The following is a 20,613-nucleotide window of genomic DNA, read 5'->3' as shown; positions in this document are numbered from 1 at the left end:
CAATAAATTAAGCATCCAAATGACATAGCTACAAGGAGGCAAGAGGGTATCTATGGTCCTCCACAATCTTGCTTGATGGAGGCTACTAGAAGATTACTCTATATCATGCATCCTATCAGAACTACAGTAAAAGAATAAAGTATTCGACTATCTTCATGGCTGCAGATGGATACACTTCGAGTCAATTCCACTAAGTTCGCTGGCCTTCGTCACTACCTGTCGCCTTTCCATAAATAGCAGAAGTATGAAGATGTCATCAAGGTCGATAGCCTGGCGTTATCAATCACTACCCTAGTATGCATATTGTCCTGTGATAGCGAAGTAAATCGGACTCCAGCCAATCGGCCCTAGTGAAAAAGAAAATGCAGGAGAGTCATGCAATCTGATCTACTAATGAGGTACCTAGGCAGAGAAGCCTGATCCTCACTCTTACCGCTTATGTGATAATCATCCCCGGTCTGGTGCAGAGGCTTTCGGCGTTCAGTCTCTCGTTGACTACCTGCTAAGGCCCAAAATAAAGCACTTGAAACTCCAAAGGCCGTAATCATGCATTGTACATATTCTAGAAATCGCTACCCTATGCACACAGTCAAGCCAAAAGACAAAGATGTTCGTAGACATAGCCGTGGCAACCGCAGACAGTGTCTAATGCTTTTTGTTGCGCCAAACCCCCATTCAGAGCATCTTCTCCCAGTCAGGCGTGACAGTGAACTTGCCACTGAGCTGCCCCATAGCCCATACCCGGTTCTCTTCCTCTGGGATACCCTCTTCCGGCGCCGAGACGATGAGAGCCTCCTGGAGGAAGTCGACCGATGTAGCCCGGTCGAGCTCGAAGCTGATCCCGCCCCAGTCCATCGTGACTCGGCCCGACTTATGAACGTTCAGCTTCCCGACCCGTCCGGCGCGAAGCTGCCAGTCCGCCGCGGTGAGGATCTTCGACGACTCTTTGTTTGTGGTTCCGTCCGCTCCGTCCAGTATCTCCACTTCGCCGCTCTCGAGCTTGACGGCGGCTTCGCCTGGTCGCGTGGTCCCGGGGACAGCCTGTGTGTCTTCTGTAGTTGTTTCCTCCGTGCTACCGCCAGTGCCCGGGACTATAAGGTTGGGTGTCATGGGAGGGAACTGCATGAGAAACAGTTGGCCCGCCAGTTTATCTTTCGTCTCGTCCTCTTCGGCATCTTCGGCTTCTTTCTCTTCTTTCTCCTTGTCAGTCACTGCCGTTTCGGGCGTTACTGTTGAGTCCGCCGCCGCATCAGCCGTTGGCTCCAATCGCTCTGCCCTGGACTCTTTGGGCTCGACAGAAAGGAGCTCCAGTATGGCCTCGAGATCCTTGGCATGCCTCTCATATTCTTCAATGTCTTCCTTTGTACGCAGCAAACTTCTCGGGTCTTTAGCCACAGCAGGTTTGGATGGAGGTGCGGGTGCGGGTGCGGGTTCCGGCTCGGGAGTCTTGGGACTTAGTCGTCTGCGGACTTTGACCTTTTGTGCTGGAAGAAAGCCATCATCGTGCGTTGCTTCGCCGACATGGGGAGCGGCATCTGTCATTGTCTGGTCTTCATCAACAGGTTCCTCTTTCACCTGAGGCTCAATCTCATCGTCGTCCCGCACGAAGAGAGAATCATCTTCGGGCCTTGTCTTCTTCGCACGAACTTCCTCCACTTCATCCTCAGCCTTGGCTTCAGCTTCGGCGGGTTTACTCGTGCTGGACTCCATGTTGACACTGACCACACGTTCCTCGTGCTCACGGCGCTCAACACGAACAGGCCGAAGGCCCTTCTCCCGGTTCGCGTACCGCAAGGGGACCTTTCCCTTCTTACTATCCGCGACCTCATCCAACTCCTCATCGCTATCGACCTCGATCTGGTCAATGGGAAGTATAGTCTCCGTATCACTCTCGTCAGAGGATACATGGCGACTAGCCGAACCACTAGCTATATCGATAACCGACCGACTCCGCGACATAGACGACGCTCGCGAATCCGTTTCAAACCGCCCACCACGGCCTCGTCGCCCGCCTCCAAGAGGACCCCCAGGGCCCCCGCGTCCTCGCCCGGGACCTCCCCTGCCTCGCTGTAGATTTCCCCGTCCCCGCCGCATGGCCGCCACCTCAGCCAATCGCTCGCGATTTCGCTCCGCCTCAAGCTTCTCGATCGCTTCTCGCTCTTCTTTGCTGCGCCGTCCCACAGCGCGAGGCTTGTATTTCAGTGTCGGCTTGGCCGGCTCTCCATTTCCTGGCGTTGTTGCCGCGGGAGTTCTCGCAGCGGATCCGATGCTTCCGGAGGGTGTGCGCTTTTTCAAAGTCTGGAGGCGCTGCACGGGTGCTCGTGTGGAGGGTGTACCGGTTGCCGTGGACGGTTGGGGTGTGGATGAAGCGGATCCAGTAGGCGTGTTGGATTCGGCTTGGCTGGTGGTTTGTCGCGAAGCTGTTCCTCCTCCTCCTCCTGCAGCTGCTGCTGCTGCGCCGCGACGGACGGATTTGGGAGGCATGATTGCTCAGCTGATCTGGCGCGCACGAGGTGTGTGCGAAGGGAGGGGAAGACCGGAGGAATCAGTACATTGATAAGACACCAAAACAAGGATCCAGGTGTTCTCCCTTGGCCTTCTTAGTAATAGAAGTATATCGGTAAAGTAAAGAGATTCAGAATAGAAAAAGCGAAAATGAGCGTGCTGGTAAGCTTGTTTGTGGAGTCTGGAAGATGAGTAAAATGATCCAAGAATTCGGCGGGAAAAAAAAAAGCGCGCGTCTAGCGCTTGCATGCGGAGTTGAGAACCACCACTAGTCCGAATACGGCAATATGAGAATTAGATGAGCTACCGAGTGTATCTGTAGGAGGACTGACGCACATGGATGATCATCAAGTAGACAGTGCGACATCTATCGAAGATGAATATTCCTCGCTGAATAGCTAGAACCAAAGCAAGAGGCACGTATTCCGGAAGCTGCTCTTACTGATTAAAGCTATCTTGAATCAGGTCTAAAAGCAAACAATATATATTCCTTACTCAACGACACTAGACCTCACACTCAAGCTGAAGTACAAATCCGGCAGGGCAGGTAAAATAAAAAAAAGAAAAAACAAAAACTGAACAGACATAGCTTGTCAGAACGCACTTCTGTGTAGATAAATGAGTGGAGGCAACCCTTGAGGGCAAGGTGTCTGCAATAGAATGAAGCACACGAACGCCAAAAGATAAAACAAAGCTAGATAATCAACCCGCTCAGTTCAATCGCTAGACTACCCATGATAAACAGCAGAGACTTAAAACGCAGATGGCAACAGGACACGGACTGCGAGATGGAGAGAACGTAAGGAGCGCTAGCGCTCGTAGCACGGATACGGCAAAAAACCGTTGTCGAGTCAATAGTTGAATATCCAGTACCGAGTCCGCGCAGTGACTCATTTTTCGAGGGTTGTTCTATATGACTTGGGATGTAGGTGGTCGTATCGTATTTGCGGTAAAGGATTGGAGGATTTCAGGTTATAAGGGAGCGGAAATGTGGCGGTGAATGAGAGAAGGGAGTTGGATCATCTTGTTCGAGGTGATCATAGAATAGCACGTCGAGAACAACATCATCCAAGTATTTTGCTGCCGACTAAGACAGATGCAGATGGTCGGAAAAGAATGAGATGCCATGAATGAAGACGGGGATTGCAAGCAAGAACACATGCACTAACGCTTGCGCTTTTTGTTCTTGTCTGCTATAGCGGATGAGGAAGGGATAGCCGTAGTGCCGATCAGGGGCTCGTTGCTTGCAGGGATCGCGTCGAGGGCTTTCTTAACTGGTACGCCCATATGGCGACCATAACGACCTTTGCGACCGTTGCCCTCATCTTCACTAATGCAGCCTTCGAGACCAATACCGGCATCCTTGCATCGACCACAAGGACGCTGGCGATCACAGCCCTTCTTGCTCTTGCGGCATCGCTGACAGCGTGGCTTGGTTGAAAGATCCTCTTCGTCCGCAGCTAGCTGAGTTTGAACGTTGACGGAGGATGTAGAGGTCTTGCGAGCAGGGGTAGGGCTAACGATCTGCGACGGTGGCGCAGCCTTCTGACTCACCACAGTGGTCGTCGACTTGGCCTTACGAGCCACCGCGGTCGAAAAAGATTTTCCACTCTTGCCCTGGCGCGGGGGCGCTGTCTTGGACAGACGCGGTTTGGCAGAAGCTGTATTGGTCGGCCGAGTCTTAGCCTTCTTCGGCTTAGGTGTAGAGTCTCTGTAAAGCGAATCTTCGTCGACCTCGCTCTTGACTAGACTATCATTAAGCTCTTCATGTTGGTAGTCGTCATCCATACCGTCGTAGCTGCCGTCGGAGCTGTCGAAACTAGGCAAGATATCGTCAAGGCGCTTGTGAGTGCGTTTAGTGGTGCCAGGGGGGAGCATTGGGCTCGAATCGAGCTTCTGTCTAGACCGCGCCGGCAAATCATCGTCATCCTCACTGAAGTCTTCACCGTCGCTTGTGGCGCCGGTGGAGGAAGCAGCATCAGCAGCGCCGCTGAAGGCATCGTCCAACGTAGACGCCGATGTTCGACCATGAGAGAAATTCGAAGCGTCTCCCAGCCGGATTAGCTGCATTGCAACATCCTCATCAGATATGCAGCTAGCAATGGTGGGATCAGGAGTTGGAAGGACACCTGGCCCATTATACCGGCCGGCGGCGTTGCTGTACTGTCCAGACGACTGTGCGATAGCGCGATCGCGCAGACGATGACCATGGTCAGGCACCGCCGGAGTGGCGTACATGGGGGTGTGAGCGGAACTCATTGTATATGTCTGCTCAGTGTGGCCATAGCTTTGTGGAGATGGCAGTGGTTGTTGTAGATTGTATGGACGTTGGTTGGGCCGAGCGAATGGCGAGATTGCACCTTCTTGGCCGATTGATCGACGTTGAGGAGAGATCGACGAGGTAGAGGTTGTCAGAGGGACCTGAGGAGGAACAAACAATGGCAATTCCTGAGAAGAAAAGGTTGAGTTAGCAAGTGTGGTTCGCATTGGCAAGAAGAAGTTAAGTAGCAGGCATTCTCAGCTGTCTTACCGAGCTTTCAAATTTGGGTCGCTTCCGGCGACCGTCATGGAGTATATTTTCCATGCTAATATCTGAGCTACCAAACTGCTCGCTGCGGGCTTTCTTCGTGCCAGAGACGGAGCCATAACCGCCTTCGCTGTCACTGTAGCCCGAGGCTCCGTCATCATGAAAGCTGCCATGAGTGCTGGAACCCCTGCTCTTGTTGCCAGCTCTGGAGAGCTGCTTGTTCTGAGAGGCGCTCCGACGGCTTCTACCGGAAGGTGACATGCTGCGCTTGCGAGCAAGCCTGGAGGTAGGCCTGGATGGCGGTTGATTATGCTCCAAGACCTGCGCCGGCTGCATAGCCGGCCCCAACTGGAAAGGTTCGCCAAGACTGGGACGTTTGCGAGCCTCTACTGAGATGCCGTAATAGCGATCCCCGTAGCCTTCCGGGTATGCTTGAACGGGAATCACCCGCACATAGACGGTCATGTTATTTCTTAGATTCTCATACCTTGCGATGAGGGTGATGCCATTTTCATCCTCAAAGCTGACACCACTGGCGGCACCGTCATAGATGCCATAGAAATTCTTTACTGTAGTCACGATAGAATCCGTCGTATCATGAGGGTATATCTGTACCCTCATGGGAATGCGAGCCCGAACTTTGGAGTTTTCGTCAAGCAAAAGCTCAAAGGCAACGTTCTTGGGGATGGGGGCCTTGTGGGTCTGATCCTGGGCCATATATTCGGTATAKGCGGAGGGCTCCCCATGAGGCGAGGACTTTCCGTGATAGGTAGCCTGCATGATGTAGGGAGAACAGGTACCACCCTATTGCTACATCGAGAGATTTGTATCAATCGGCTGTTCGACCTGATGTGGGAGGGCCCGTCCAGATGGTGAGGGTAGTGGGGGCAGAGGAAGGCAGGAGGAGGGAGACGAGAGTATGGGCAAATTCCGTCCAAACCTACCACAACGAAGGAACCAGATGGGTTTAGTTAGAAGATAGATAACCCGCGATCGTTGTACCGCTATGATTGATGGCGAAGGGTATCGTGGTTGGATGGGGGTGAGGGGGCTCCAAGTCGCAAGAGCCGAGAGCGACTGGAAAAGGGAAAAACCGGTTGAGAACCTGAAGGAAACATACCATATGGGTCAGCACAATTCACTCAAAAGAAGCCATCAAGAAAAGTTATGAATGACTGAAGAACGCCTTCGCATGAATATTTAGCGATGGCCCGTTCTAGTTCGAATCTTGATGAGTGCAGACTTGGAGKGGAGGGTAAGAAGCCTAGGGTCTCTCGGAAGAGGATGGACAGCATCAATGACACACCTATCACGAGTCAAACTTATTCATCGAGAATCGCACACATCTAGTGGTTCTAGAGGCAACGAACGATGAAGGCGATGGCTGTAGTCGAATGTCGCAGTAGATGGATGGTGGATGAGTCGTCTACAAAGAAGCGCTTGGGCTGTATGTCAGCGGTGGCATCCGACAGGTTGATGAAATCAGGAGAGGAAGAGTCGAATAATGGCAGGAACGAAATGATTGCAAATAACACTCAAAGTAGACGATGAAGATCGGGGCTCACCTGTAAACCTATAGATGGATCGAAAGCAAGTGTCGAAAGAAGTTGAGTGAACTGGTTGGGTTTCGAGATCAGCGGTTGAAGAAGAGAGAGAAGAGAAGTGGGTGCGAGTGTACGATGGTTTCACCTAAAGCGAAAATGGGCACTGGGGTCGGTGACCTGCGTTCGCCGGTAATCCACGAATTTAATACAAGAATGCCATGGAGGATGGATTTCATTCATGTTTTTACATGCGAAACTAATTTCTGTCATTGATTGAAACCTATTCTGTTATTACATATGTTCTTATTTTGAGTCGCATTGCGCTGTGGGTTGTTGGTCGCAAACTGGATGCGCAAGACCGTCTATTATCAGAAAATCACTGCGAAAGATATAATGCTATAGTTATGGCTCTTTACGAGTCGCTATCTTCCAATGACAATATGTAGAGGGTCAAATGCACAAAATTCGATGTTGTTGCCCAGCATTGGCCATGATGATAGAGTCGGACTGATGGATTCGCCTCGAAATCGGATCCTGGCGCAAACGAAGCGACCAAGGTATCTGACTTTCAGTCGCATTCTTTCCTACCGACGCGGTATCATCCACAGTTCTTCTCGACAATTAAATCTTTCATTGTCCTTTCAGCCCTTTGCATGACTGGTTGGATTGATGGTGTGAGCAGAAAGGAACGAGACGGATGGGATCCATCTGAGTGGCTGTCGATTCGTTGGCTGGCACATCCTCACCGCGGCCACGTCGAATGACACCCAGAAGCTGCCCCCCATCCTGTCCAACTACTATTGATTGAGGAGAAAGGGAGTATCTTTCCGGCAAGGCGATTTGACTGGTAAATAGAAAAGCACCGATCGGTGTTTGTGAGCGAAATAGGACAGCTCAGGATAAGTCATCAACGGACGGATTCACACGGAGGGGTTTATCATTGTCTACATCACGGCATTTATTCAACCATGGGATATCTAGAGAATATCTTCCGCTTGAAACTATAACGCGATGGACTAGTTCGATCAGAAGTGCTTCAGCGCTTGATGTTCCCTTATGAGCATCGGACGAGTCTATCGATGCTCCGATGGGGATAGCGCATGAATCGATCTGCATTTATCTATTCGTAGCAGAGGAGGCGAGAGAAAGGACTTACAAGTCAAGGGTAAGAGCCCGGTTCTCTCTTTCAATCACTATCTAGTCTAAATAAGTGATGATGACTGCGACAAGGATAGCCAGCACAGCCAAGCAAGCGACAAGGCCCAATTGTTGCCTCGTTTCATGATCTGCGCTTGTCCAGACTTCTTTCTACCCCTCCTCGGAACAGAGTCATTGCCAGAGTGGGCTACGTAAGGATGGACTATTATTGCAACAACCACCAAACACCATCCAATCCCTCAAGCACAAACGAACTTGGAACCAGTTATCTATGTATGATCCTATTTTGTCGTTGAGCTTTGCGAATTGTTGCGCCTACGGAAATCATTGTCTTCCCAAGGTCCTCGTAGGGTTGGCCACGAGCTCACTCGATTTCGGTAGAATGACTACTGAATCATGGCAGGACATCTCTTTTTTGCGGTACATTGAGTTCATGAGCGAATGCGACAAAAATTAGGTAACTTTTGACATAGAACGATATTCGTGACAGTAGGATCCTTGCAAGAACCGGATTGTTGAGCATCCAGATCATATGTAGCCGATCTGTCTAATGTCTACCTGAGAGTCTCTTGCGAGAGCTTTTGGAAATGGAAATGACAGCAAAAAGGCAGACATCTCTTCTAAAATCGTCCTTTCGACAGCCAAAGCGGGGTTTTCAATGGTGTGGGTGATTATTGATTTATCTATTGTCAAGTCGCGAGTCCAAGGGCACACCGAAAGTTTGCGCAAGTACTATTACTGTTTCCACCTTGTTCGCCATCCGGCTCTCGTTTGCAATTGGACTCGCATCCCGCCACGAGACGAGTTAGAATGGCTGCATGTAGCTTCATAGAAAGAATCGCTTTGCGCTTGCGATTCTAAATTTTCACTTCCGGTTGCGCTTTAAGACTAGCTGGTTGGGAGTTTTCGCATTCTCTTCTTTGGAGTGTTCTGTGACAGGTACCTAGGTAGAAAAAGCTGCCAATCCCGCTTGTTCATGATAGGTACCGCCGGTTCCGTGTCCCACATTTGAAGAGGAGTCAGTGGCTTTTGCAACGGGTGCAAACGGCGAGGAAACTGAACAAGAAAACGGCCATGAGAATCCAAGAAGGATCTCTACACCTTGAAAAGAAACATCGGAGACCTCTCAATAATCCGTAATGAACTAAGCTCAGGTCCATTTCAAGCTCAGCTACGGATAATGGACTCATCGGCGCTTTACGGCGCAGCTGGCATTAAAACTTGCTGATGATGATCGGTCATGAATATGGCCATAGATCTGATCGCAGCTGTCGAGTCTGAGCTTCCGATTCTATTTCAGCCCCAATGCGCAATTTCTTTTGTCCAACAACTTGTTGAGGAGTGCCGAATCCCAGTGCGGACATTGGAGATGTGGGATCATGTGACTTCGCGTTCAGTAGCCGAAGATTTCGTGTCTGCTGGCGTGTTGATAGGCCTGCGGTAATCTGCTGCTCATTCTGCACCAACAATGCAATTCAGTCGACAGAACATATAAGAGAATATGTCGCTTTATATTAAAGAACATAAAACCTAGCCACTAACTGTGTTTTTCTCGTAGTTGTCTGATTTGTGGCTATCATTGTCAGGAGGAGTGTTGACGGGGGGACGTGTCGCATGATGTCATTGGATCATAGAAATGACCCGAGAGATAGCAAACAGCGCAAACTAATCGGAATAGGAGAATCCACAATAAAGCCATCTGACATAAGCATGCCGGAGCAACCAAGTTACGGAGCTAAACCTAGGATAGTTTAGCCCCTCCCTGTAAGGTTGTTGTTTATTGTCCACCAACAAATGTAAGGCAGGCCTTAGGTAAGGTACGGTTACTGCAGCAGTAAGGTATCCTGTAGAAGGAGCTACAGTAAAGGCTGACTCCCTCCTCCCTCGCAATCCTTGAGGTCTTTGTTTTGATTTTTCTTCTTGATCCCTTCGTCTCAGCTCAGTTTCAAACTTTCTTGTTCATCCCTTATGGTCGAGTTCGTCCTCAAATCTTAAGCCGCGGTTTGTTGTTTGTTTGGGACGAAGGCGCTTTAGTACTTCCGCTATAATTTTAGTACTTCGACCACTGCGCAGCGACAAGGGAAAAAGGTAAACAAGCGACTTCAACGCCCCAAACAACTACGACACTACATAGTCTGGTGAGGGATCTTATATCCTTCCCTGGATAGAGTTGTTTCTGTCAGAGATGGATGCAAAGGTACGTCAAAATCTCTTTGTTTGTCCATCAATACCTTCTTGTCTGCCACTACCAAGGGTACTGTTTTGCAGACCTAATGGCGAGACTCGACACGCGACGAAGACTTATGATCCCTCATGAAGAATACGTCTTGCATGCTGACAGATTCTGATTGTCTACAGCCCCAACGAATTCGCGTCCGTACGGACGAGAATGCTCCCGTCGCCCTGCCTGGCAACAAAACGATCCATCACCGAAACAAGTCCACTCCCGCCTTATCTGCAGCCTTTCAGAATGGCACGACTAGAAATGGTTTTAGAAGGGCTGCATTTGGCGACGTCAGCAACACTGCCAATCTCGCCAAAGGAAGTCGAGATGATGCCTCCCTTGCCGGGAAGAAGCAACTCAAAGTCGCGGAGAAGGCGCCCGCAGTTGTCCCAGCGAGAAGAACGACCATTCTCTCGCAACCCGCTCAGCGTCCCATGTCGATGACTAGTCTGAAGGGTTTAGTGAACAATGTCTCCAACCCAAAGCCTCTTGAGCCCTCTGCCAAGCAGACGGGTATCAACCAGCACGCTCCCAATACCCGGAAGCCGCTGAACAAGCGCAACACAGTCTTCAAAGACACCCTAGAGCCGTTGGCCGAAACTAAGAAATCTGCATCCAAGGAAAACGTCACTGAAGTGACAGACGAGAACAAGGGTACCGCTACCTCATTGCCGGCCACAGAGCAGGACATCATCAAAGACGATGCTCGGTGGAACCAGGCTTCGAAGATACAATCAGACGACACAGAGGAATACTCCATTGTGAACTCTGACGAGATCGACGGGATCAACGGGGACTCATACAAGGCTGATGACGACAATTGCAAGGTGCAGGTCATTGAGCAGTTGCCTGAACACTGCGCAACCACCAGCGAAGTCGACGACCTCCCAAAGGCCCACCGAGAATCTGCCTCAAGTGCCCATCTAGCCCAGTCGGAGCCAGAGGAGTACTGGGACGAGGAAGATGACGAGAACGAAGAGGATGATGGGTATGTCACTGCACGCTCCTACCGTTCTCGTGGCGATAACACGACCGGCGGAGCGACCACCATTCTATTCCCTAAATACAACCCTCAAGTGCGTCGCGAGCTGGCTTTAGCCAAGCAGGTCGTCGAAGCCACCAGAACCGCGGAGGACATCGAAGATGAATATTGGGACACCAGTATGGTCGCTGAATACAGTGACGAAATCTTCGAATACATGCGGGAGCAAGAGGTATGTGGTTCCAGGTCAATTTGACGTATCTTGCGTCCTGACTGACCCGCTTCTAGATCAGGATGCTGCCAAACGCACATTACATGGATAATCAAGCCGAGATCCAATGGTCCATGCGCTCTGTTCTCATGGACTGGCTTGTACAGGTTCACCACCGGTTCTCGTTGCTCCCAGAGACACTTTTCTTGTGTGTGAACTATATCGATCGCTTTCTCTCGAGCAAGATTGTCTCCCTGGGCAAGTTGCAGCTTGTAGGTGCGACGGCAATCTTCATTGCTGCGAAGTATGAAGAGATCAATTGCCCATCTGTCCAAGAGATTGTGTACATGGTTGATGGAGGCTACACCGTGGACGAAATCCTGAAAGCCGAACGTTTCATGTTGAGCATGTTGCAGTTCGAATTGGGTTGGCCCGGCCCGATGAGTTTTCTGCGAAAGATTAGCAAGGCTGATGATTATGACTTGGAGACTCGCACGCTGGCTAAGTACTTCTTGGAGGTGACTATCATGGACGAGCGCTTTGTCGGAAGCCCTCCAAGCTTTCTGGCCGCTGGTGCTCATTGTCTTGCCAGGCTGATGCTGAGAAAAGGAACATGGGTACGTTCACTCGCACTTGCGCGATAGTGTAATTTCTCTACGACTAACAGTCCCTCGTTAGACCCCGTCCCATGTCCACTATGCAGGCTACACCTACTCTCAACTCTATCCTCTGGTCTCACTTATCCTCGAATGCTGCGAGATTCCGCGTAAGCATCACTCGGCCATTTTCGAAAAATACACCGACAAACGTTTCAAGCGTGCTTCCCTGTTTGCCGAGGCGGAAATCAAGAAGGGATTCTGTCTGCCTGAAGTGTCAAGAGAAGCTATCTCCAACGAGCGCAACTCACATAATGAGCCAGCTCACCCCTGGAAACGAGTCTAAGCTGTGCCTAATCTCTTTCTCGATACCTTTCTCCTTTTACCTATTTTGAAGCCCACAATTACTTAACATCCATATGCCCCTCTGCACAAAGGGTTCATCTCGCCACATTCCACTCTCGACCACACGCACCCAACCCTGCGTTGGTCATTTCCGCGGCTACAACGACATCATTACGTGCATGACGATATCGAGTTCTGGCATACATAGAGGCAAGGACCACAGGAAAGTACTGTTGAAGAGAAAGGAGATGGCAGAGAGATCATGCATCCCACGCTGTTCAACAGGGCTCCTCGTCGAGACGCTCACGTCCACGTATTATCTCACGAATACCCGAAACTTTGCCTACGCACAATTCCCCACCTCATCATAGAATATCGGCTGCGACTGGAGAGATCACAAGATACCAGACGGGTGGTGTTGTTTCCTTCAAGGCCTATTTGCTTGATGAAACGTACGATATAAAAAACATCCACTCAATCAGACCGGGACAAGGGGTGTCATGGTTCAAGGTCGCCATTGTATGAGTTTATCTTTCTGTTCTGTGTCTCTGCCACCATGCATTTCCTTTGTCTATTCATCGGCCTCCCCTCTTTTTCTGACTCCTCCTTCCGTCAATCTTCTGTCATGACTTTATGCCCTTGATATGTTCACTTTGATTCCAATATGGTTTATGAAATGCTCGGTGGTTGAAGCACCCCAAAACAGAATAATTCTCCTAATCCCACTTCTCCTTTGTCATAATTTTGGCCCCTGAATCCTCTCTTACTGCTCATGATTAATTGTCTGGGATAGAGGCACGGTGTTTAGTGAACACAATTGGACTTGAGTTTCTGAGTAGCTTTCCAATCTCTATAGCACAGAATCTCCAAGGGAAGAGGTTGAACATATCGACGCCTATCTATAGGGATGATTTAAATGTAAGTMTATCAGAGGATGTGTCGACCCAATCTATATGCACAGCTTTTGTATACCTTCCGACCAATCCCAAAGACCAACGCTAAAAAGGATACCCAGCAAGACTCGACCTTCATAAGCAAATCTACTGATCCAACCCATTAAACTCGACCAATTTCTTCACGATCTCAATCACCCGGTCGCCCAGGTCGTCCGATACTGGACTAAAACCAGGGTTGTCGATGCGCGCCGCTATGATCTCATCCAGCATGAGGCGCAGTCGCGAGACGAGGACGCCGATGCGGGCCCAACCGCGAAGCCGCAGCCAGCCATCAACGATGAGACCGCGGCCCATGGTATCGAGGGTGATGGATCCGCAAAAGAGGAGGAGGGAGTAAGGGTTGAAAGCTAGGCAGGCAGTCAGTATTGCTTCTATCTGGGGGGGAAAGGGGAAAGGGGAAAGGGGCAACAGGGGAACGCGTACGGGTCAGATCTCGGATGAACACTTTGCTTGTCGCCATCTTGGTGAAGTAGCTGAGGTACGCGGCGGCGCCGGAGTAGCTCTGCGCGGAGAAGAGGAGGGAGCTGGGGTGGATGAAGACGCGGCCGTTTTCCTGGTTGAAGTACTTAATCGTCCGAGCGTCCGGGTCGATTTCGACGGTGCCTGTTATGGAGCTGGCGAATTTCTTGTCTGGGAAGGAGATCTGTGCTACCTGCGGCTGGAAGGCGCCTGCGACGATGGCGCGGAGGAGGTTTCTGTTCCCGTTGTTGCGGTTCCAGGCGGAACCGGGCTCGGAGTCTGAGTAGTCGACTGGGAGGATGCCAGCGTCCTTGAGAGAGCTGATGAATTGGGCTCGGTTGGAGGAGATGTCGCGGAGAGTCTGGTGCGAGAGGAAGTTGGCGGAGCACCAGGACTGGGTCTGCCAGTAGCCCTGTGCTTTGGCTCGGTCTGACCACTGCTGGTATGCAGCGAGGTCGGTGAGAAGATCCCCGTCGCCCTTGGAGAAGGATGCTTTGGCGGCGTCGGCTTCGTCGCGCTTGTCACGGGGCGATATGAATGGGCTTTTCACCGTCAGGATAGCTGATATGGTGACGCAGGCATCTATGCAGCCGAAAATGGAGCCGTAGACCATGAGTTTGGCGCAGCGTAGGTCGGCCGGGATCATGGATAGGTATCGTCCGAGTGCCGTCAACCTGTCATGATCTAGAGCGCCGACGCGATGCAGGAAATCCAGGGCACCTTCGACAGCGACGCTTTCAGGCGGCGTGATGGTGTTCGCCAAAAAGGTAGCGACATCGTCTATGCCTTTCATGGCTTTGACTGACAGACACAGTTGCTCCAGTGGGACTCGGCGAATTTCAGGTTCTGGTCGCTGGGGCATATTCGATTCGGCTTTGCGTGTGTACAGCTTGTAGCACGAACCAGCCCTCACGCGACCGGCACGTCCTCGTCGTTGCTTGCACGCCGCCTGGGAAGCCCAGACTTCCTGGAGGCGCACCATGTTGTCCTTCGGGTCGTAGCTAGTCTCTTTAACGCGGCCTGTGTCGATGACCGCGACAACATCTTCAATGGTGATGGACGTCTCGGCAACGTTAGTGGCAGCAATGACCTTTCTCTTACCTTTAGGAGGGCTGAGGAAGACACGCTTTTGCTCTGCCGGGAGCAGGGACGCATGTAACGGGAGCGGATGAACATTGGGTATCTTCCGCACTGCATTCAAGCATCTTTCAATTTCCATAGTTCCGGGCAAGAATATCAGTATTCCTCCTGGTAGATCTCCCAACTGAGAGTCGATATAGCGAACAGTGGACGCGATCAATTGGTAATTGATGCCCATTCCGAGGCCGCGAAGGAGCTTGCCTAACGGTTCATCGCCTTGAGGAGGAGACATGACGTCTTCGTCAAGACTTCGTTCGGCCAGATCGGGTGCAAAACCGGTGTCCCGGACGATATCATCCAGGTAATAGTCGCTAACTGGGAATGTTCGACCGGGAATGTTCACTAGGCCAACTTTCCCGCGACCCCCAAAATAGTTCATGAAGATCTCTGCATCCAGAGTAGCACTCATTAGGATGACTTTGATATCTGCTCGGTACCGGAGAACGTCCCTCAAGAGCGCCAGGAGAAAGTCGGTGTCAAGACTCCGTTCGTGAACTTCATCTACTACCACATGTGTGACATCCGCCAGAGAACCTGCGACATTGCCATCCGGCCCACTACCGGACTGCAGGCGACGAAGTAGGACACCAGTGGTGACAAAGGTGATCTTCGTTTCGCCAGGCTTCACCTGGGAATCTCCACGAATGATATATCCAACTTCTTTTCCCACCGAGGTGCATCGCTCGTCGCTGACGCGATCAGCTAGACCTAATGCTGAAATTCTGCGTGGCTGCGTGCAAATGATATTCGCAACGCCGCCTACGCCACGTTTAATCATATCATCTAGCACAAATTGCACTGACTGAGTACTCTTGCCGCTTCCTGTTTCACCTGAAATAATGGTGACTTGATGCGTATTCACGGCATGTATGATAGCATCTTGAATTTTCCAAGCAGGCAGAGACTCGCGTTTCCGAGTCATTTCTTGCTGTGCCGTTGTTGACTGCCTGGCCTTCCAAGCTTCTCGAATAGAGGCGCCTAGAGATGAATCCGGGTTCCAATCAATCTTTCTGCTTTGCTTGCGTGATTGACGAACGGGGAGCCTTGAGAATGAGCCAACTGCAGATGAAGAGGCCGTTACTGTTGAAATGTCTCGCAGTTTGCCTGGATTTTCTATGATCCCTGGTAGATGTGTTTCTAACCAGTCCATTATGTTAAAAATCATTGATTCTCCCAGGAAGTTTTCCTCTGCGAACTGTACAGCTTGCCGAATTGCGCTGAGCCGTATATAAGCCGGGATACCAGTTCCCTGAATGGCGATCACAGGCACAGACGATGGATAACCCCCAGAAGGCTTCTGGAATCGAAAAGATAGAGATTCAGGAAGATTTGGTGCCTCGCTCTTGATTTCGCAGACTTTGGACGATACACGTTTGTAGCGTTCTCCGAAGATTGCTTCCAGTGTATCTTGCTCCTCGGCCCAGGAGTCTTCGTCCCCTGCGGACAACGAGTCGAGAGAATGGTTTTCACCGTGAACCAGAGTGCTTTGCAAAAATTCTGCAGATGCGAGCTCATCACCGTGCTTGCTATCCAGAGTTTGAGCGCACAGATCGGCTGAATATCCAAAAGAGGCAAGCCGTTTGATCTTGGCCTCCCTTGCAAGATCGTCGCTGGCGAGGGTCACGCCGGCGGTATATCTCTCGGGCAGACACCACCGCGGGAGGTCATCCTCCGGGACGTAGATAAGAAGCCACTCAAGGACCTCCTCCCGGTCTTTACAGGCAGCGGTAGCCTCTTCAACATGACTGCGTCGGAAGCCCAAACCAAGGAACTCCTCAATGATAGCTCCGCGCTCAGCCTCCGATATCTGTACGTTGTAGGGATTCCAGATCGTATGCTGTCGCAACAGTTCCTCAAGTTCACGGCGGATTTTACTTCCCAGATCAACTTTTGGAGCTTGTGACCAGATCCTTTTCCCTTTGTTTTCACCACTTGAGCCTACACCCAAGTCGACAGCGGTATCCTTCTCTTTCGCCTGCGCCTTTTCTCGCTCTTTTCGTTTCTTTTCTAGATCTGCAGCAGCATTTTCCCGTTCTTGCTTCGCTAAGAATGGATCGGCTTCGTACATCCACCCTTTTCCTTCCTTGGCATCCGCGTTCTTTATGTCCATGAAGTCCTCTTTCCACAACTTCTTATAGGTAGGCGGGAGCATCATATGTAGGTTCCTCATGTTGCAGACTCGAAACAGAGCGTACGCCGCAGCGAAATGGCGAGCTTCCAGCGCCGTAGGCTGAGCCGCCAAATGCTTGTGCGATGGTGGCGGCTTCATGGGAGGAAGTACGGTCATTTCTCGAGTCTTGGGGTCGATCCGTTTCAATATGACTGAAGAGACATAGCCATCTGAAGTTTTCATCTATGAACGTGCGATGTCCTGTCAGCATCGCTACTGCGCACAGCAGACGAAGGCGCCCTAGAATCTTCGTGCTCATCCTCTCACCATTGTATATTCGGGTTTCTCCCATTTCTGCTTCTGGCAATGCTCCGCGAGCATATTAACCGGCAGCTTTCCAGTCCATGATGCACCCCCAATGACCTCCTTCACAGATGGTTTCTTCGGTTCCTCCGTGGCGGCCTGCGCTTTCTTCGCGTTTTCAGCGGATCGCTCTGCGGCGGCTTTGGCTTGCTTTGTTCCGGGCTTGGGACCTCCACGGGCGTCGGGCTTCTTCTTGGGACCCATTGTGCGAGTGTTGCTTTATACTAGGCAGAACGCCCGTGGAGCAACTCAGTGATTGATCCGCAGGGATGCCGAACGGCGTCTTGTCACKGTCTTGATCTGCGGCAGGCAAAAAAGGTTCTGGGAGAGTACCGGTGCGGGCGTGGTATAGTTTTAAGTTTCAGGTTTGCCTAGGTTGTTATTGTCAAATAAAAAACGTTATTTGCAACAACTGGCCGGTTGGTGTAGTTGGTTATCACGTATCGTTAACACCGATAAGGTCGCCGGATCGAGCCCGGCACTGGTCATTGTCTTTTTGTTTTCCTTCCTCTCCTATCTACTCGGTGGTTTTTGTTAGTATGTTTTTTATTCGCACGCTATACAGGGATCATGTAAGTGGTGTATTGGTTTCTGGCCAATATCTTGCTGCTGATCTTCTAAATAGTTAAGACTTCTACCTATTAGAGCAGGAAGTCATATATATATTTAAAAAAAAAAATAAAAAAATAAAAAAAATAAAAAAATAAAAAAATAAAAAAAATCCTTATTATCTATTACAGGATAGCTACGAGTCACACTCCACTACCGGTAAAACCACTGGGTTAATCAAATTAGGTTTCTGTTGTCAAATAAGAAATGCTATCTTCAACAATTGGCCGGTTGGTGTAGTTGGTTATCACGTATCGTTAACACCGATAAGGTCGCCGGATCGAGCCCGGCACTGGTCATTGTTTTTTTGTTTTTCCTTTCCTCCCCTCGGCCATTGTACTATCATGTACTCTGTAGCATCTTGTTATTATCATGTATGGTATTGCAGGATGCGAAATTCGATTTTCCTGCTGGACGAAATAGCGCCCTGAAAGCGTCATGTGTGCTGATCTACATCTCAATGCATCCTCCCAACCACAAGCTATGACTCTCCATCATCAGTTCTTATGAATTGATACGAGTATTGTTCGGTGTAGGGGCAGTTAACCCTCCCAACTCTTCCCAGGTTCTGCGGCCATTTATTACAACATTCTGTCACATATGCGAGCATATACCAATAGGATAAGGTAGGTATCGAGTAGTATTGCCCGCCAAGTCCCGTGGAGGTTTTATGCCCAACGATGGTTGAATTGTGTGGTTGGAAGATATGGTGTTTTTTATGTCCTTCAGGCATAACCTCTCTATGTGCATTCATGAGTTGGATACAAGCTGGTTTGCGGTAATCAGCATTCGAGTAAGCTGGCACCACCATGCATGTACATGACCTATCCACCAGTTTCCCTGTTCGTAGATACTGCTCCATGACAGATCTGTGTTCGTCCGAGCCCAGTCCTGTCAGACAGCATGTTGAACGGGCCTCATTACCAGGTTTAGAACGGCGAGGTATCAAGAGAAGGGCTTTGAAGATAGCAGTTTAAGAGGCTGTACGTCCTTTTGCACTTCCATTCATTGGAAACCACGCTACTAGCCTGGAGGGACTTTTCGAATCCGCTCCGCAACTGCAGACTCGAGGTCGACTTCTCATTGAGTGGAAATGAAACACTAACTACCTTTAGGTCACTGTTATTTGATGGTGTATATAAATGAAGACACGTAAAAAGTAATGACCACTGCTGGGCTCCACGTAACCCCATCGGTGTAACGATGCGAGATATGAGGTGACCTTTGATGATGGCAACAGTATGGAGTATCTACTCCGCTTATACATATATTTAATCGCTTTCTGCTGGAGCGGTCACTAGTTAGAATCAATTCGATCAGAGATATATAATGCTACAGAGCTAAGCCGAGCACTATAAGCACCGAAATTTGCATCAGAGTTTAAATCGAATTAGTTCCAGCGTGGTGAGCCTGTCGGTGTTTCATATTGGGGCAAGATTTGAATGGACTGGACTTTAGTCTATATAGCAAAAACTCCTTACCGCTTAGCAACAAGTAAGGCCGGTTGGTGTAGTTGGTTATCACGTATCGTTAACACCGATAAGGTCGCCGGATCGAGCCCGGCACTGGTCACTTGTTTTTGATTTTTTTTTTTTGATTTTTTTTTAAACCAACTCCTCCACCGGGCCAATTGTTAAGAAAATCTCATAATTTTGATAATATAGGCCATACCTAGAAATCTAGGTCTGTTGCCTTGTTAGAAAATGATATTATCCCCGCAACTCCGTGCCATGGTGTGCATAGATTGGTCTAGTGGTTTATCTCTAGGATAAGATTCATTCCTCGCATTGATCTCAAGAGGTAATATGATAATTACCATAGCGCAGTGGTGTCTATACCGTAACTTAACTATGCACAGATATAATAGTTCCTGTGTCTCACTGCCCTGCTCCTCGGCCTGCGATAACACGTTAGTCATTAACGACCGTGCAGATGCTACTCTTTCATATACTATTGGTCCTAATGGAGCCTCTCCTCAGATATCAGAAAATTTCAAAGGGCAGCAGGTCTAGGACCCCCTGAAGCATCGTGCGTGAGGTATCAATTGCTATGACAGCTGGAGCGAGCTTGATCAGCCTGTACTACACATACACTCGCATGAGCGAGCAGGGCTCTGGGGCCAGAGGCGTATCTATGACATGAGGACGCGGGCAAGTACTAGGATGGAGGCTGAACACCGCTATCATCTTCTAGACAGGCTGCAATCTGAGCACATTCTTCTTCCTTTGCGTACGTCGTCCATTGAGAGCCAGTACTGCTGCTTTTAACAGGCAGCCAAGGCTGTATTGGGATATAAGGTATTCACTGGACAGTGGAAATATGGGTCGTGTGATAATATATATCTGAATGCCCACCTTTTAACCATCGCAGCTGCAGCTGCCATCCCCCCACGTCTCTCCGCGCAGATATGTTCAATAGACCCCGGTATATACCATAAGATTCCAATCACTGTCATTGGAAACAGCGGTAGAGCCTCCCTGGACGCAGAGGCAAACTCTGTAATCAGATCACTGTTGACAGGGTAGTGAACTGGAATGATCCCTATAAGGTAACTTCCGTCATCCCATACATGGATTTGAAAGATGGTGTTTTAGGTATTTTCTGGATTCACAGCGGATGAGGCTATCCAGATCCTGGTACGATGATCAGTCCTCAGACGAAGGATCCAAGGGAGGGTATATCAGTACCTCGGGAAAGCGGTGCTCCAAGTTCAGGATATCAATTCCTCACGCGAAAGATGGAACGGTAATGGTGAACAATGACCAGGTCACAATCAGTCTTGGTCACTCGTCTGATAGAGACATCGTCTACTGGCGCCTTGCGGAGGACGCAAGTGACTCTGAAGGTAGAGTTCCTCAGGCCCATTACGAAGTTCATTTGGACA

At 50.0% G+C, this 20,613-nt stretch overlaps 4 protein-coding genes and 3 non-coding genes across 7 annotated transcripts; 4 read left to right on the top strand and 3 right to left on the bottom strand.

The window, feature by feature from the left end:
• Positions 1 to 675: 675 nt before the first annotated feature.
• On the bottom strand, positions 676 to 2,484 carry Asppvi_008217 (putative DNA-directed RNA polymerase III RPC4; the record flags this gene model as incomplete). Its single annotated transcript, XM_043304091.1, has 1 exon — positions 676 to 2,484. The coding sequence occupies one exon, from the start codon at positions 2,482 to 2,484 to the stop codon at positions 676 to 678; it is 1,809 nt and encodes a 602-aa protein (XP_043160026.1).
• A 1,185-nt stretch (positions 2,485 to 3,669) lies between these two features.
• Asppvi_008216 (putative C6 finger domain protein) lies at positions 3,670 to 5,812 on the bottom strand (the record flags this gene model as incomplete). Its single annotated transcript, XM_043304090.1, has 2 exons — positions 3,670 to 4,953; positions 5,036 to 5,812. The coding sequence occupies 2 exons, from the start codon at positions 5,810 to 5,812 to the stop codon at positions 3,670 to 3,672; spliced, it is 2,061 nt and encodes a 686-aa protein (XP_043160025.1).
• Positions 5,813 to 10,047: 4,235 nt separating this feature from the next.
• Positions 10,048 to 12,093, top strand: Asppvi_008215 (cyclin family protein; the record flags this gene model as incomplete). Its single annotated transcript, XM_043304089.1, has 3 exons — positions 10,048 to 11,172; positions 11,229 to 11,768; positions 11,830 to 12,093. The coding sequence occupies 3 exons, from the start codon at positions 10,048 to 10,050 to the stop codon at positions 12,091 to 12,093; spliced, it is 1,929 nt and encodes a 642-aa protein (XP_043160024.1).
• Positions 12,094 to 13,132: 1,039 nt separating this feature from the next.
• On the bottom strand, positions 13,133 to 17,324 carry Asppvi_008214 (RNA helicase; the record flags this gene model as incomplete). Its single annotated transcript, XM_043304088.1, has 3 exons — positions 13,133 to 13,395; positions 13,472 to 17,000; positions 17,085 to 17,324. The coding sequence occupies 3 exons, from the start codon at positions 17,322 to 17,324 to the stop codon at positions 13,133 to 13,135; spliced, it is 4,032 nt and encodes a 1,343-aa protein (XP_043160023.1).
• Positions 17,325 to 17,534: 210 nt separating this feature from the next.
• Positions 17,535 to 17,608, top strand: Asppvi_008213. The gene has a single exon. It is a non-coding gene; the product is annotated as a tRNA-Val (tRNA).
• A 346-nt stretch (positions 17,609 to 17,954) lies between these two features.
• On the top strand, positions 17,955 to 18,028 carry Asppvi_008212. Its single transcript has one exon. It is a non-coding gene; the product is annotated as a tRNA-Val (tRNA).
• Positions 18,029 to 19,227: 1,199 nt separating this feature from the next.
• Asppvi_008211 lies at positions 19,228 to 19,301 on the top strand. Its single transcript has one exon. It is a non-coding gene; the product is annotated as a tRNA-Val (tRNA).
• Positions 19,302 to 20,613: the final 1,312 nt, after the last annotated feature.

This window comes from Aspergillus pseudoviridinutans (genome assembly GCF_018340605.1).
Source record: "Aspergillus pseudoviridinutans IFM 55266 DNA, scaffold_5, whole genome shotgun sequence".
NCBI classification, from domain to species: domain Eukaryota; kingdom Fungi; phylum Ascomycota; class Eurotiomycetes; order Eurotiales; family Aspergillaceae; genus Aspergillus; species Aspergillus pseudoviridinutans.
This window is presented reverse-complemented; position numbering and strand designations above follow the sequence as displayed.